This window comes from Doryrhamphus excisus, chromosome 1 (assembly GCF_030265055.1).
Source record: "Doryrhamphus excisus isolate RoL2022-K1 chromosome 1, RoL_Dexc_1.0, whole genome shotgun sequence".
Lineage (NCBI taxonomy): Eukaryota > Metazoa > Chordata > Actinopteri > Syngnathiformes > Syngnathidae > Doryrhamphus > Doryrhamphus excisus.
Window position 1 is genome coordinate 1,847,858 of NC_080466.1, and position 12,440 is coordinate 1,860,297.

General features: G+C 42.5%; 2 protein-coding genes and 1 pseudogene across 2 annotated transcripts; 2 read left to right on the forward strand and 1 right to left on the reverse strand.

Annotated features, from left to right (window-relative positions):
* Positions 1-595: 595 nt before the first annotated feature.
* On the forward strand, positions 596-5,255 carry LOC131108090 (ras-related protein Rab-40C-like; annotated as a pseudogene).
* A 2,046-nt stretch (positions 5,256-7,301) lies between these two features.
* wfikkn1 (WAP, follistatin/kazal, immunoglobulin, kunitz and netrin domain containing 1) lies at positions 7,302-9,767 on the forward strand. Its single transcript, XM_058072161.1, has 2 exons — positions 7,302-7,789; positions 7,854-9,767. Exons 1-2 carry the CDS (start codon positions 7,517-7,519, stop codon positions 9,366-9,368), a joined length of 1,788 nt encoding a protein of 595 aa, XP_057928144.1. The 5' UTR covers positions 7,302-7,516; the 3' UTR covers positions 9,369-9,767.
* A 6-nt stretch (positions 9,768-9,773) lies between these two features.
* Positions 9,774-12,390, reverse strand: mettl26 (methyltransferase like 26). Its single transcript, XM_058072162.1, has 6 exons — positions 12,032-12,390; positions 11,795-11,957; positions 11,395-11,454; positions 11,234-11,301; positions 11,079-11,157; positions 9,774-11,014 (listed from the first exon to the last, which is right to left on the reverse strand). The coding sequence occupies exons 1-6, from the start codon at positions 12,223-12,225 to the stop codon at positions 10,958-10,960; spliced, it is 621 nt and encodes a 206-aa protein (XP_057928145.1). The 5' UTR covers positions 12,226-12,390; the 3' UTR covers positions 9,774-10,957.
* Positions 12,391-12,440: the final 50 nt, after the last annotated feature.

Below are 12,440 nucleotides of genomic sequence, written 5' to 3' on the forward strand. Positions count from 1 at the left end.
AACTGGCATTTACTTGGTATCGGATCGATACTTACAAGCGTAGTATCGCACATCTCTAATGTTGCAGGAGTCAAACTGTCACCCAATATGTCAATACGTACTGTTATTGTTGTTATATACTGTTATAATATATATATTTTATGATGCGGTTCAAAACAACGTCACTTTAATATTGGAACATTTTTGAACGTCGCCCGAACCAGCGTTGCCAAATGCACGATAATTATTCTATTTGTACAATTGTTTCACCCCCGTAATTTGTCCAAGCAATAATTTCACAAATTCATATTCGTAGCATAATTTTGACACATTCAATATTATTACAATAGAAAAACATAATACGACATGCAATACGGCTGTATTGTTTCATATGCTTCTTCACAGCCAGATAAGGTTGCTGTTCAACCAGTAGCATTTTTTTTCGCCATCAGAGCTTGTAGTTTATATAAACGTCATACTGCATTGCAAGCCATACTAAACTCCGGTGATGTTTTACCGTAGCAGATGCTTCTGAGCAACATCAAACTGTGTATGTACGATATTTTCCCTCAATATGCGATAATTACTTTCTTATCTGGCAACACAGTCCCGGACATTGCGTACCCGTGACGTTTAACCCGGAAGTTCCAACACCATCAACAACCAGAAGCTTGTGCTGTGTGCGCTGCTTGTTGTTAAAAATTAATTGTAAAAGTATAAAATCTTGATTTTTCTTTAGCGTATTTTACATTATAGTTTTTTTTTACTTTGGTGTCGCTACTTTACAAATACTGGGTATGCTAAAAGGCATTTGTTTCGGCTGTTGCTAGCTAGGCAGCTAATGTGGCTAAAAGCTAGTGTTGTTTTGAACCTTGGTATTACATTGACGGCGTGTGTTCATTCTTATCGTGTGCCAAATCACTAATGACTGCCATTTTCCTATATTTTTGCTTACAAATGAAGCAGTGTATGAATTACAGTAGCGTGTAAACGACAGTCATTTAAGTTAGGCACTGCTGGGCCGCCTGTTTTTTTTTTTTGCCTTGCCACGGCTAGTAAAAGGCGGCGAGCTTCACCAGCTCCCCTGGAACCGGATTCAATGCGTGGGATGATGGGGAGCCAGAGCAGCCCAGTTACGACTATCTTCTGAAATTTCTGCTGGTGGGAGACAGCGATGTCGGTAAGGGGGAGATCTTGGACAGTTTGCAAGACGGCTCCGTGGAGTCTCCCTACGCTTACAGCAGTGGTGAGTTGTTGTGTCTATTTGATGTACACCCAGCAATGTAACAGCTAGCATCACCTTATCTGCTTATGTTATATTTTAGGAATTGATTACAAGACAACCACGATACTGCTGGATGGAAGACGAGTAAAACTGGAGTTATGGTAAGAACCAGTGTTGGCTACAGAGGGTTTACAGGTGTAATAATAGCACTGTTATGTGTGTCAGGGATACATCTGGGCAGGGGAGATTTTGCACCATCTTTAGGTCGTATTCCCGAGGGGCACAGGTGAGGATTACACATTATTCCTATCAAATCTTAACTGTGTACTAAGACTTTTATCCCACAGGGAATTCTGCTTGTTTATGACATTACCAACGGCTGGTCATTTGATGGCATTGACCGTTGGATCCGAGAAATTGATGAGGTAGTCTGAAAACTAAATGTTAGCACATTTACACATAAAAAAAACTCACAATATTGTTTTTTCAGCACGCCCCGGGTGTGCCCAGGATTTTGGTTGGGAACAGACTTCACTTGGCTTTCAAGCGGCAGGTTCCAACAGAGCAAGCGAGAGCTTATGCGGAGAAAAACAACATGACGTTCTTTGAAGTCAGCCCCCTGTGCAACTTCAACGTCATCGAATCGTTCACAGAACTCTCGCGTATCGTTCTCATGAGGCACGGGATGGAAAAATTCTGGAGGCCCAACAGAGGTGAGTTTTTTTTTTTTGCTTTTAATGTACTTTTGTTATTTGTATGTAATGTGAATGTACACCAAAGCGGCATCATTTGCATGATGATGTGTTTTTGTTTTTCTGAAGCTGTCTTTGCTCAATAACAATAATCATACTAGCATCCAATGATGTGACATCAAAGCCATGTCTACATGAACATGGATATGTTAAAGAAAAGGCATATTTTGTGCTTTTTGTCCTTAAAAACTGACTCTCTGGCGTCAGCATTTGTATGTGGACAGGTAAAACAGCTTTCTGGCTTCTCGATGTATGACCTTATCTCATGTTCACTATTACGTTCGAGTCTGGTACGAGTTGACCGCGATAAACGAGGCACAGCAGTATCGGGAATACTGAGTTTACGTTCCCAATACAATAGTTCACAGTAGGGCTTGGCCTGCCAACGCCCGGAGACACGGGCATATGCCCAATTAAAGTGACAAGTTCATATTACCAGTTCTTAATAAGTTTTATGTGATGTCAAAAACATCACACTCCTTAACGCCATTCAATCCCAGACACTTTTCAAAAGAAATCCCTCTCAGTATTGATTTTTTAAGGCACAAAGGATGTTGTGTTGTTGCCATGTAAACAAGGTATATACCGAAAGAAAGAACAGACTTTCATCAGAACAAACAGTTTGTTTTTATCGTTGTTTAGTAGTCAGCAATAGAACATAGGCAAGTTATAGTAAAATATCATCTAATACAGGGGTCTCAAACTCAATTTACTTGGGGGCCACTGGAGCTAGGGTCTGGGCAAGGCTGGGCCGCATCAGGTTTTCAAAAAAAAAAAAAAAAAAAAAAAAAAGGCATTTATTAAAAACAGAAAAATATACAAACTTTTTCAGTGCTTCCGATTTTCTACAATAAAAGCTCTAATAAAACATTCCACTGTTCTCAAATATCTTAATTTTTATTTTTCTGCACAAAATAAGATGAAAAATAAATAAACAAATCAAGAATAAAGAAAATCAATCAGTAATAAATATAATAATAATAACAATAATAAAACGGCAAATAATAAAAACTTAAGAAACCACATATAGTTGGTGGGTAGACAAATTATTACTTCCAGATTAAAATGAACAAAGCATTATTAGAGCCCTGTAGACATGACAAAACACGACTATAGTCACATTTATACTCTTTTTATTTACAACATATTGCGCAACTGCAGGGTCTTGAGACACATGCTAACTCGCAAACTAGAGAGCTAGCGACCTAAACGGTAGCCTTCAAGTTATTTCCTTTAAACTCTAATAGCCCAAAACTTACCACTTCCACACGGATAGGGAGGATAACTATTAACAGTTATTTAACCTTTAACATGAACATTAATCAAACGTAATATTTTTTTCTGGGTACATGATACCATACAGCATCCATATCAAACTTGCGCGGGCCGCACTAACATTAAACTTTCATATCAAGGCGGGGGCCTCAAACTAGTGTCGCGTGTTTGAGACCCCTGATCTAATACCTTTTGAGCCTCATCACACCTGGTCCACTTGTATCATTCCGATTCCCTCCCCTTAACCTCCAGTTTTCAGCCTCCAAGATCTGTGCTGTCGTTCGATTGTCTCGTGCACACCAGTGCACCTCATCGACAAGCTGCCTCTCCCCGTGGCCATCAAATCCCACCTCAAATCTTTCTCCATGGCCAACGGCATGAATGCGGTCATGATGCACGGACGCTCCTACTCGGTGGCTCACAGTGCGGCGTCAGGTAGCAGTAGCGCCGGAAGCAAGGTCAGCAGTCTCAAACGCTCCAAGTCCTTCAGGCCCCCACAGAGTCCGCCTAAGAACTCTTCATCCTCCTCCTCGTCCTCCTCCAAGGGGAACTGTAAAATAGCATAGTGGAAGTGCTTGACCGAGGCCAGTGTTTACGATGTTCCACAGGTGGCGGAAAGTAGCTACCTACAAGTCAGCCATATCGCAGATGATGAACGCTGCCATTTGGCATGGTTTCTCTTGTCTTTGGACTTGCTGCTACCATCTTGTGGAGAACGTAGGAGGAACCAGACAATGGACTAACAGATGAGGAGCGGATTATCCCTCTCTATGTGACACTACAAATGATGGTGGAAACGTCTACTCCATTTATTTGGTAAAAAAATGATTTGTTTTTTCTATTTAAATGTTAAATATAGTGTCAAATATTTGAGTGGGTTTTCTGTTGATCGGTCTTGTAAGGAACTTCTTCTTCTTGTTTTGTCTTGGGCGTGATTTACAAAGTGTCTTACAAATCTCACTTAAGTCCAGTTTCCTTTCGAGACATTGACGGGCGGGTGAAACCTCATGACAGTTTTGAGGCTTTGCAGATTCGGACCTTCGGTGGTTCGGTGAAAGCAACATTACGGTGGAATTATCTGGTGGAAGAATGACGAATGACGTCAAAGCGAAACAAAGTGAAACACTGGTCGCCATCACTGATGGGACAAAAAAATCCCATGTTGTTCAGTAGGTTAGCGAAAACCAACCGTCAAACCGATCACAGCCACCAATGTTCGAGTTTTCTTTACTGCAAGCTCAATTGACTTCAGATTACAAGATTAAAATTTCACTCCCTTTTAAGTACAACTCATTGATATTTACCCAAAGCCATGCATACTACTGCGTCTATTTCATCCACCATTGGACATTTTCAGGCTATCAAATCCATAAGCTCTTATACAGAGTGCTTGGTGCTGATGTGAAAACTACCTGTACAGCATTTTTTTTAAATTAAATCCTAACAGGTTTGCAATCTCCCTTAACATGGATTTGTATAACATATTAATGTTGGTTTGCATTTTGAGTATTTTATAAATGCCATGTATTTATGAATGTAAAACTATAGTCACCTGCTACCTTTCTGTGGCCATATAGAATCACATGGAATGTTGTGTCGCTGCCTCTCTTCAATATTCGTGTGCTTTTTAAACCCGCTTGGAAGTAAGCACATGACAGGGTGGTTGATGTTTTTTTTGTTTTTTTTTTTTAGGTTGCATAACACGCACAATTGATTGACGAGATGTCATAAGAGCACAATGTGTTTTGGTTTAAAAAAAAAAGACCTCAATGTTAAACAATCCACAAAGACCAAAAACCATGTGATTTAACAGCCGTATCTTCTACTGTATAATATAATAAAACAAAAAAAACCCTGCTGCTTATTTCTGCATTGAATGTCATGAAGTCAACTTGAGCACAATACGCGCGTGATTGACATGATTTCTTGCGACTTTATCTGTGTTGGAGGTTTCATTCTCATGTTCTCATTCAGCCGCGTTGAAAATGAAGACACCCTTCCGGAATAAAAGGGTAAAACCTAAAGCTTGTGTCATTTTTCATGTTTTTTCTCACCCGCTTCATTTCAACATCTATGAAGGTCATTGTGGGAATATGGTTGCTCCTCTTTTGTAATGTGGGGGCCACCGGTGCTGAGGAGCTTTGGGGGGAGTTTTGCGCTGAATTGATTAGCTCCTTTCAGGGTGTTGGCTACTTTCGGATAACCCGGGCGTGAATGCATCACGGTCAAAAGTCATGCTAAGGTCGCAGGGGTCACTGCCAATGAAAAGATGAGGGGGGCAGCTTCTCATAGCCTCGGAACAAAGATGGCTCGCACAAGCGTGGAAATGTGTCGCTTTACGTCCTCCCACCTGACAGTGGCATCTCTACACTTGGTGTGAATAAGTGAATGAGGGACGCCACTAAAATGACAACAAAAACATGTTTTTGTACCTGAACCAGACATGGCTCTTAATGCGTTTTGCTTAAAACGCACAAATATTTAACAATCAAACCAGAAAAAAACTTAAACTAGCAACCAATAATGGGAACTATACTTGATATCCTGTTTACGGAGGCAATAAATGATGTCTGGACACTTTTAACGTTGGACTTCTCACCGGAATGTTGATGTGTGTGCGCACCCTTGTTGGCGCAGCGCGTCTTTTCTTTGATGTTTTTTTACAATGTTTGTGCAGTTGCTGTGCGCATGGCGCTGCTTCATAAAAGTTTCAAGTACTGGACGCTCTCGGAGGGGGGTGGGGGGGGGGGGTGGTCAGACCTGCTCTTCTGTCCTCCCACACCCCCTCAACTATTCACCCGCTGAAATCCAGACGGGTGGATCGATCCGGATATCGATAGTGCCGATCTCAAGGTCGTGGTTACACAATCCGATATAAGGAGGAGGAAAAAAGACGAGTTTATTTAATCCTTCCTACGTCTTTGTGTCACAACAATTACAGTATTGATTATTTATTCACTTCATGTATGCAATATTCAATTTACTGATATTTAATAATTATTTTCAGCTATGGTCTTTTACTTTTGAACAGTTTATTTCACTTACTTGCGCTACTTACAACCTTATACTATATTATATAAATAATGTGGGCGGGAAGGTGGTCAAGTGGTTAGCGCGCAGACCTCACAGCTAGGGGACCAGGGTTCAATTCCACCCTCGGCCATCTCTGTGTGGAGTTTGCATATGGGTTTCCTCCCACATTCCAAAAACATGCTAGGTTAATTGGCGACTCCAAATTGTCCATAGGTATGAATGTGAGTGTGAATGGTTGTTTGTCTATATGTGCCCTGTGATTGGCTGGCCACCAGTCCAGGGTGTACCCCGCCTCTCGCCCCAAGACAGCTGGGATAGGCTCCAGCACCCCCCACGACCCTCGTGAGGAAAAGCGGTCGAAAATGAATGAATAAATAAATAATGTGGGCGGCACAGTGGTCAAGTGGTTAGCGCGCAGACCTCACAGCGAGGAGACCAGGGTTCAATTCCACCCTCGGAGTGCAGTTTGCATGTTCTCCCCGTGCATGCGTGGGTTTTCTCCGGGTACTCCGGTTTCCTCCCACATTCCAAAAACATGCTAGGTTAATTAGCCACTCCAAATTGTCCATAGGTATGAATGTGAGTGTGAATGGTTGTTTGTCTATATGTGCCCTGTGATTGGCTGGCCACCAGTCCCGCCTCTCGCCCCAAGACAGCTGGGATAGGCTCCAGCACCCTCGCGACCCTTGTGAGAAAAAAGCAGTAGAAAATGAATGAATGAATATAAATAATACGTAAATGTGTGTGGTATACCAATCACTTAAATATACATGTAATAATTATTTTGCCTAAATATTTGTCAAGTGTTTTGTTCATAAACATAAAATGACATCAAAATCACAAAATTATTCAAGGATCTTTCAAAATATCGGTATCGGTAATACTGGTCCTGTATCGACTTGGTATCTAATTGACACCAAAGTGTACCGGATCGCCCACCCCGACTCTGAAAGGCTGATGTTGCGTCTTTCTTTCTCATTGTGCACTTTGGTTTGCGTATTCCTGTGCGGGTAAATATTCGCTCTGAGTCAAATTGTTTTGTTTTTTACTTTAAACGAGTACTTCTCACTAATACGTGTGTTTTTTTTTTAATCTACTTATTTGCGCATGCGTTCCGGTTTCGAAAAGTGGAATCATTTAACTTCCTTTTGCGCACAAGTTGGATAATCCCCGAGACGACAAGAATCGACTATTTCGGGACATATATGAATTATGGATTTACTCAGGAGGCGATTCTTGCAGAAGAGCGACAATGTATAACATCTCTTTGCGCCATTTGTATTGCACATGCGCTCAGGAGGACACAATCTGGCGTCACGCAACAAACAAGTCCAAGAAGCAAGGCGTGGGGTTCATACGTGGATATTTAATAACTATTTTGCTTTGTGATTTACTCGGAGTTTCTTTGGGTGCAAGTGTATCCGGACCCAAAGTGGAACATGAGGGTCTTTGTCCCAACAAGCTGAATAACAATCTTTGGGTTGACGCACAAAGCACCTGCGAGAGAGAATGCAACGTTGATGAGGTGAGGTCATTTTATTCCATAAATTCAAACATAACTTTATTCATATTTTGTTCTTTGTGAGCAGGATTGTGCTGAATTTGAGAAGTGCTGCACCAACGTGTGCGGCCTCAACAGTTGCGTCGCCGCACGTTTCTCAGACGGGACCCCAGCTCAGCCTGATGGCCTTGGCGGAGGTAAAGGGGACGGCCAAGGCTCGGCAGCGACATGCGAGGGTTTCATCTGCAGCCAGCAGGGCGCCACTTGCGACATCTGGGACGGCCAACCCATCTGCAAGTGTCGGGATCGCTGCGAGAAGGAGCCCAACTTCACCTGCGCCTCCGACGGCCTCACGTACTTCAACCGCTGCTACATGGACGCCGAGGCCTGCATCCGAGGCGTGGAGCTAAGCGTAGTCGCCTGCCGATTCTACCTCGCCGGACCCCACACCAGCCCGCTACCTCAGGACACGACCGCTTATCCAACCCCGACGTCCTCACAAGAGGACCCGATGCCGCCTACGTTGTACTCCAACCCCCACCACCAGTCCATATACGTCGGGGGAACGGTCAGCTTCCATTGTGATGTCATCGGCGTCCCCCGACCTGACGTCACGTGGGAGAAACAGAGCGAGCGACGTGAGCGTCTCGTCATGAGACCCGATCAAATGTACGGCAACGTGGTCATCACCAACATCGGGCAACTTGTCATCTACAGCGCTCAGGTCTGGGACACCGGCATCTACACCTGCATCGCACGCAACTCGGCGGGGGTTCTTCGCGCTGACTACCCTTTATCCGTAATACGCCGCGCTGATGACGACTTCTCGGAGGATCCGGAGATGCCCATGGGGAGGCCGTTCTCGCCGGCAGACTGCCTGGCTGAAGTGGACGCCAGAGCGTGCAGCGGTGAGCGCCACGTGGATTGGTTCTACGACAGCAAGCTGGGATCCTGCTTGGCCTTCAGCAACGGCGGATGCGAGGACAGCCGCAACCGATTTGAGACTTTTGAGGAGTGCAAGGCGTCCTGTCAGAGGGACGGAATGGGGGTCTGCTCCCTGCCTGCCGTTCAAGGGCCGTGCAAAAGCTGGGAAGTGCGTTGGGCTTGGAATATCGTGATGAAAAAATGCCAAGCGTTTGCCTTCGGCGGCTGCCACGGGAATGCCAACAGCTTCCAAACGAAGAAGGAATGTGAAGCAAATTGCCCCACGCCCAAAAGGAAACCTTGCAAGACGTGTCGTCTTAAAGGGAAGATGGTGCCCAGTTTATGCCGCAGTGATTTTGCCATCGTGGGGAGGCTGACCGAGCTGGTTGAGGATCTGGATTCTGGGTTAGCACGTTTTAGCTTAGAAGAGGTTCTCCGTGATGAAAAGATGGGCTTGTCTTTCTTCAACACCAAGCATCTGGAGGTGACGATAGACAAGATAGACTGGAGTTGTCCCTGCCCAAACATCACCGTGGAGGAAAACCCTCTGCTGGTGATGGGGGTGGTGCAGGACGGCATGGCCATCATCCAGTCGGACAGCTATGTCAGAGCCATAACCGAACGCAGACTCAAGAAGCTGCGAGACGTTCTGGTTAAAAAGACCTGTCAGACATTGTAAAAAAAAAAAGAAAAACAAAAAAAAACTCCCAGGACTTGTTATTGCACAAATGGCTGCAGGAACAAATGGCCCTGTGGAACATTTAAGTACTCAGGCTGCCATAAGTCAAATTATACATGATGTCACAGGAGCGTTATTATTATTATTATTAGTAGTAGTAGCATCTATCTTCTACTTTAAAAGTAATTCACAGAGTTTTGGTCAAAAAAGTGTTTATTTTCATTTTTTTTGTCCAGAAAATTGACCATTTATTCCACAGAAAACACATCTAAATTCACTCTGAGTAATAATTTCTAAATATGTGAATACATGTAAAATGTAAAGCATACACATACCAGCCCACATCTTATTTTTACATGTCTTAATGCTTCAATTATTGTGTTTTTTTTTTTTTTTTTTTTGCTAAGCAGTGAGATGTCGCACTTTGTTTGGCGGTCCTTGAACACACCGTTGTTATGTGATGCTAAGCAAGGGTTGGGATTCAATTTTTGTCCAAAAAATTAAATGTTGTGTCTGAAAATAGTTTTCCACAAAATACACAATTCACTATAAGTCATAAATATTTTGAAAATATACGTGATAATACAGGTAAAAACATACAGCATACATGTGCCAGCCCACATTTTTTTAAAAAAACATTTGATGTATTTATGCTTCACTGATAATGCTTTTTCTCCAAGCGTTGCAACGTCGCACATTGTTAAGCTGTCCTTGAACACATCATAGTTGAGTGCTGCTAAGGAAAAGTTGCATTTAAGCGTTTGCGATGCTCAAAATTTGAAGATTTTTGGTAAAAAAAAAAAAAAAAGGTAGTTTTTCACCCATACAGTTCAAATGTAAAATATACATCTACCAGCCCCCATTTTTAAAAACATGTTTATATCTTTATGCTTCGCTGAAACCACTGAGATGTCGCGCTTTGTTCAGTGGTCCTTCAACCCACCGTAGTTAAAAGTATTATAAATAACATTCTGACTATAAACTATTATGACTGACTATTATCATTCATTAGTTGTATACTTTATAAAGTGGTTCTTCAGCGTGCCGGGCATATTTAGGGCTTAAAACCGAATGTGGCGTTTGGAGGCCGTATCAATTACTCGCAGAATTTCATGGGTGGGGTCCAGAACCGAGGGATCTACTGTACTACATTCCAGATGTGTTATGTCTTCTGATGTTAAAAATACTTTTTCAATAATGAAAAGGATGTGAATTGTGTATATTTTTCCCTCCCAGGAATGTATAGCAGTCACATTAGTCTTAACTTGTGTTGCTTAGCAAAACGTAAGTTGTGTCTATTGTTTTTTTATTTTTATTAATAGTGTTTTATATGTATATGCAAAAAGGTCTCATGTGCAACTTATAAATATCTTTTTTTTCTGCAAACACAATTATAAATAGAATAGGAATAGCAGTACAGAAGCAAAGACAATAAATCGAGATGAAGCAAGAAGTTGCTTTTACTGATGTGCAGCAATATACATTCATTCCGGCCGTGTATTCATTCTAATGTGTGAATTTGGCAACATGTCTCGCGTGCTTTTGTGTTAATTTAAGGCGCTTTTTACCGTCCGCAAAGCAACGAACCTTCACACCAAGCTCTCCTTCCTGAAAAGCAGGCATTTGTTGTTTGCCGGCATGTCCACCTAGAGAAGAAACAAAATATGAAAAAAATATGTTCCACGTTGCTTGAAAAAACTGATGCCTTACAATTTTCTCCAGGAATAAGCCATTTATTTCTGCAAGCGATTTAAGGAGGGCGATATCCCTGAGTCCCCACTCCGGGTTCCTGTAAAATGAAATGTATTATTTTTTCTAATGGGTTTAACTTTATTCATACAATACTGTTCATAATACTACTTTACCTCTGCCGTAGGCTTATGTCAAACTCAACATTGCTTTGTGGTGTGATGTCACCATTTATAGCATAGGGCTGAGAAACAGAGTGGAAATTATATTGCTTATTGGTATGGATTCCATATTCCATTAAAGGCACACTTTCGACATCAATTTGCTTTAAACTCACCCCATATGTCAGGAGTAGCGCTTGGGGCTTCAGCACCACCCCGGCCCCTTTGAATAAACCCTAAATGGGAAAGAATTGTGTTGTACATCATTAAGATTTTTCTTACTACTATATGTATTTTTTTAAAAAAAGGTTTAATAACCACCAGTGAAGTACTCCCTATGTTTGTAGTTCACAGTAATTCACCACCAAAATGTGAAAGCTTATTATGTAATGTGTTATAAATTTGAAAATATTTTAGCAATAAATATAAATAATGGACAAATAAAATCTAAGGAACCCAACAGAAGAATTGGATTAGATTGTCCACGTGTACCTAATGAAGTGGCCAGTGGGTGTACAGTATGCTTGCAGGAAAAAAAACACAGTACAGGCCTCTTGGCGAATATGAGATACCTGCCTCCGTACAAGCCATGGGAGAGATGTGCATCATGTTAATGTTGAGCACCAGATCCAGGCTCTCCGGCTGGATCCCTCCCCAGTGATGATGGGACAGAGAAGCATCCAGGTGGATGGCAGGCTTCACATTGTTCAGCTGATGGTGAGCTCTATAGGCTTCTATACTGAAAAAAACAGCAGTATTGTTTATCCGGCACACTCACACGCATAATATATAGTAGGTGTAGTAAAGTAATACCTGGCCAAAGATCGGTGGTCGTACTCTGACGGCTGCCAAGTGATGTTGTGGAGAACCCTAGCGAAGTGTACGACGTGCTGTCCGGTACCGGAGGAGATCTCCAGCGCTTGCAGCCGCCTGTCGGTGTTCACGCAGCCCAGCAACACAGCCAGGATAGGCTCCTTATTCCTCTCCGCGGCGGCGGCGTTCAGCATCTTGCCAAAGCCCGGATAAAACTGTGGGATAATGCGAGATAACCTGCGAATCCAATCCAGGACATACAGCTGTTAGCCGCTGAAAATGGAATAACTCGGATCGATTGCTCCGGATGTTTTGTTTTTGACTAGAAAATGCTCAACTTCCGCCTTGTCGCCTGTCACGTGAGTTGTCACAGCCAATGAGAATAGTGAAGATTCCCCTCACCCTCCCG

Excerpts from the sequence above, each read along its gene's own strand:
- wfikkn1 (XM_058072161.1), top strand. The coding sequence starts at position 7,517 with ATGTATAACATCTCTTTGCGCCATTTGTATTGCACATGCGCTCAGGAG. Across the intron at positions 7,790-7,853 it reads GAGAATGCAACGTTGATGAG|GATTGTGCTGAATTTGAGAA; the intron begins GTGAGGTCATTT and ends CTTTGTGAGCAG.
- mettl26 (XM_058072162.1), bottom strand. The coding sequence starts at position 12,225 with ATGCTGAACGCCGCCGCCGCGGAGAGGAATAAGGAGCCTATCCTGGCT. Across the intron at positions 11,455-11,794 it reads CTCCCATGGCTTGTACGGAG|GGTTTATTCAAAGGGGCCGG; the intron begins GCAGGTATCTCA and ends TTTCCCATTTAG. Across the intron at positions 11,302-11,394 it reads CGCTACTCCTGACATATGGG|CCCTATGCTATAAATGGTGA; the intron begins GTGAGTTTAAAG and ends TCTGTTTCTCAG.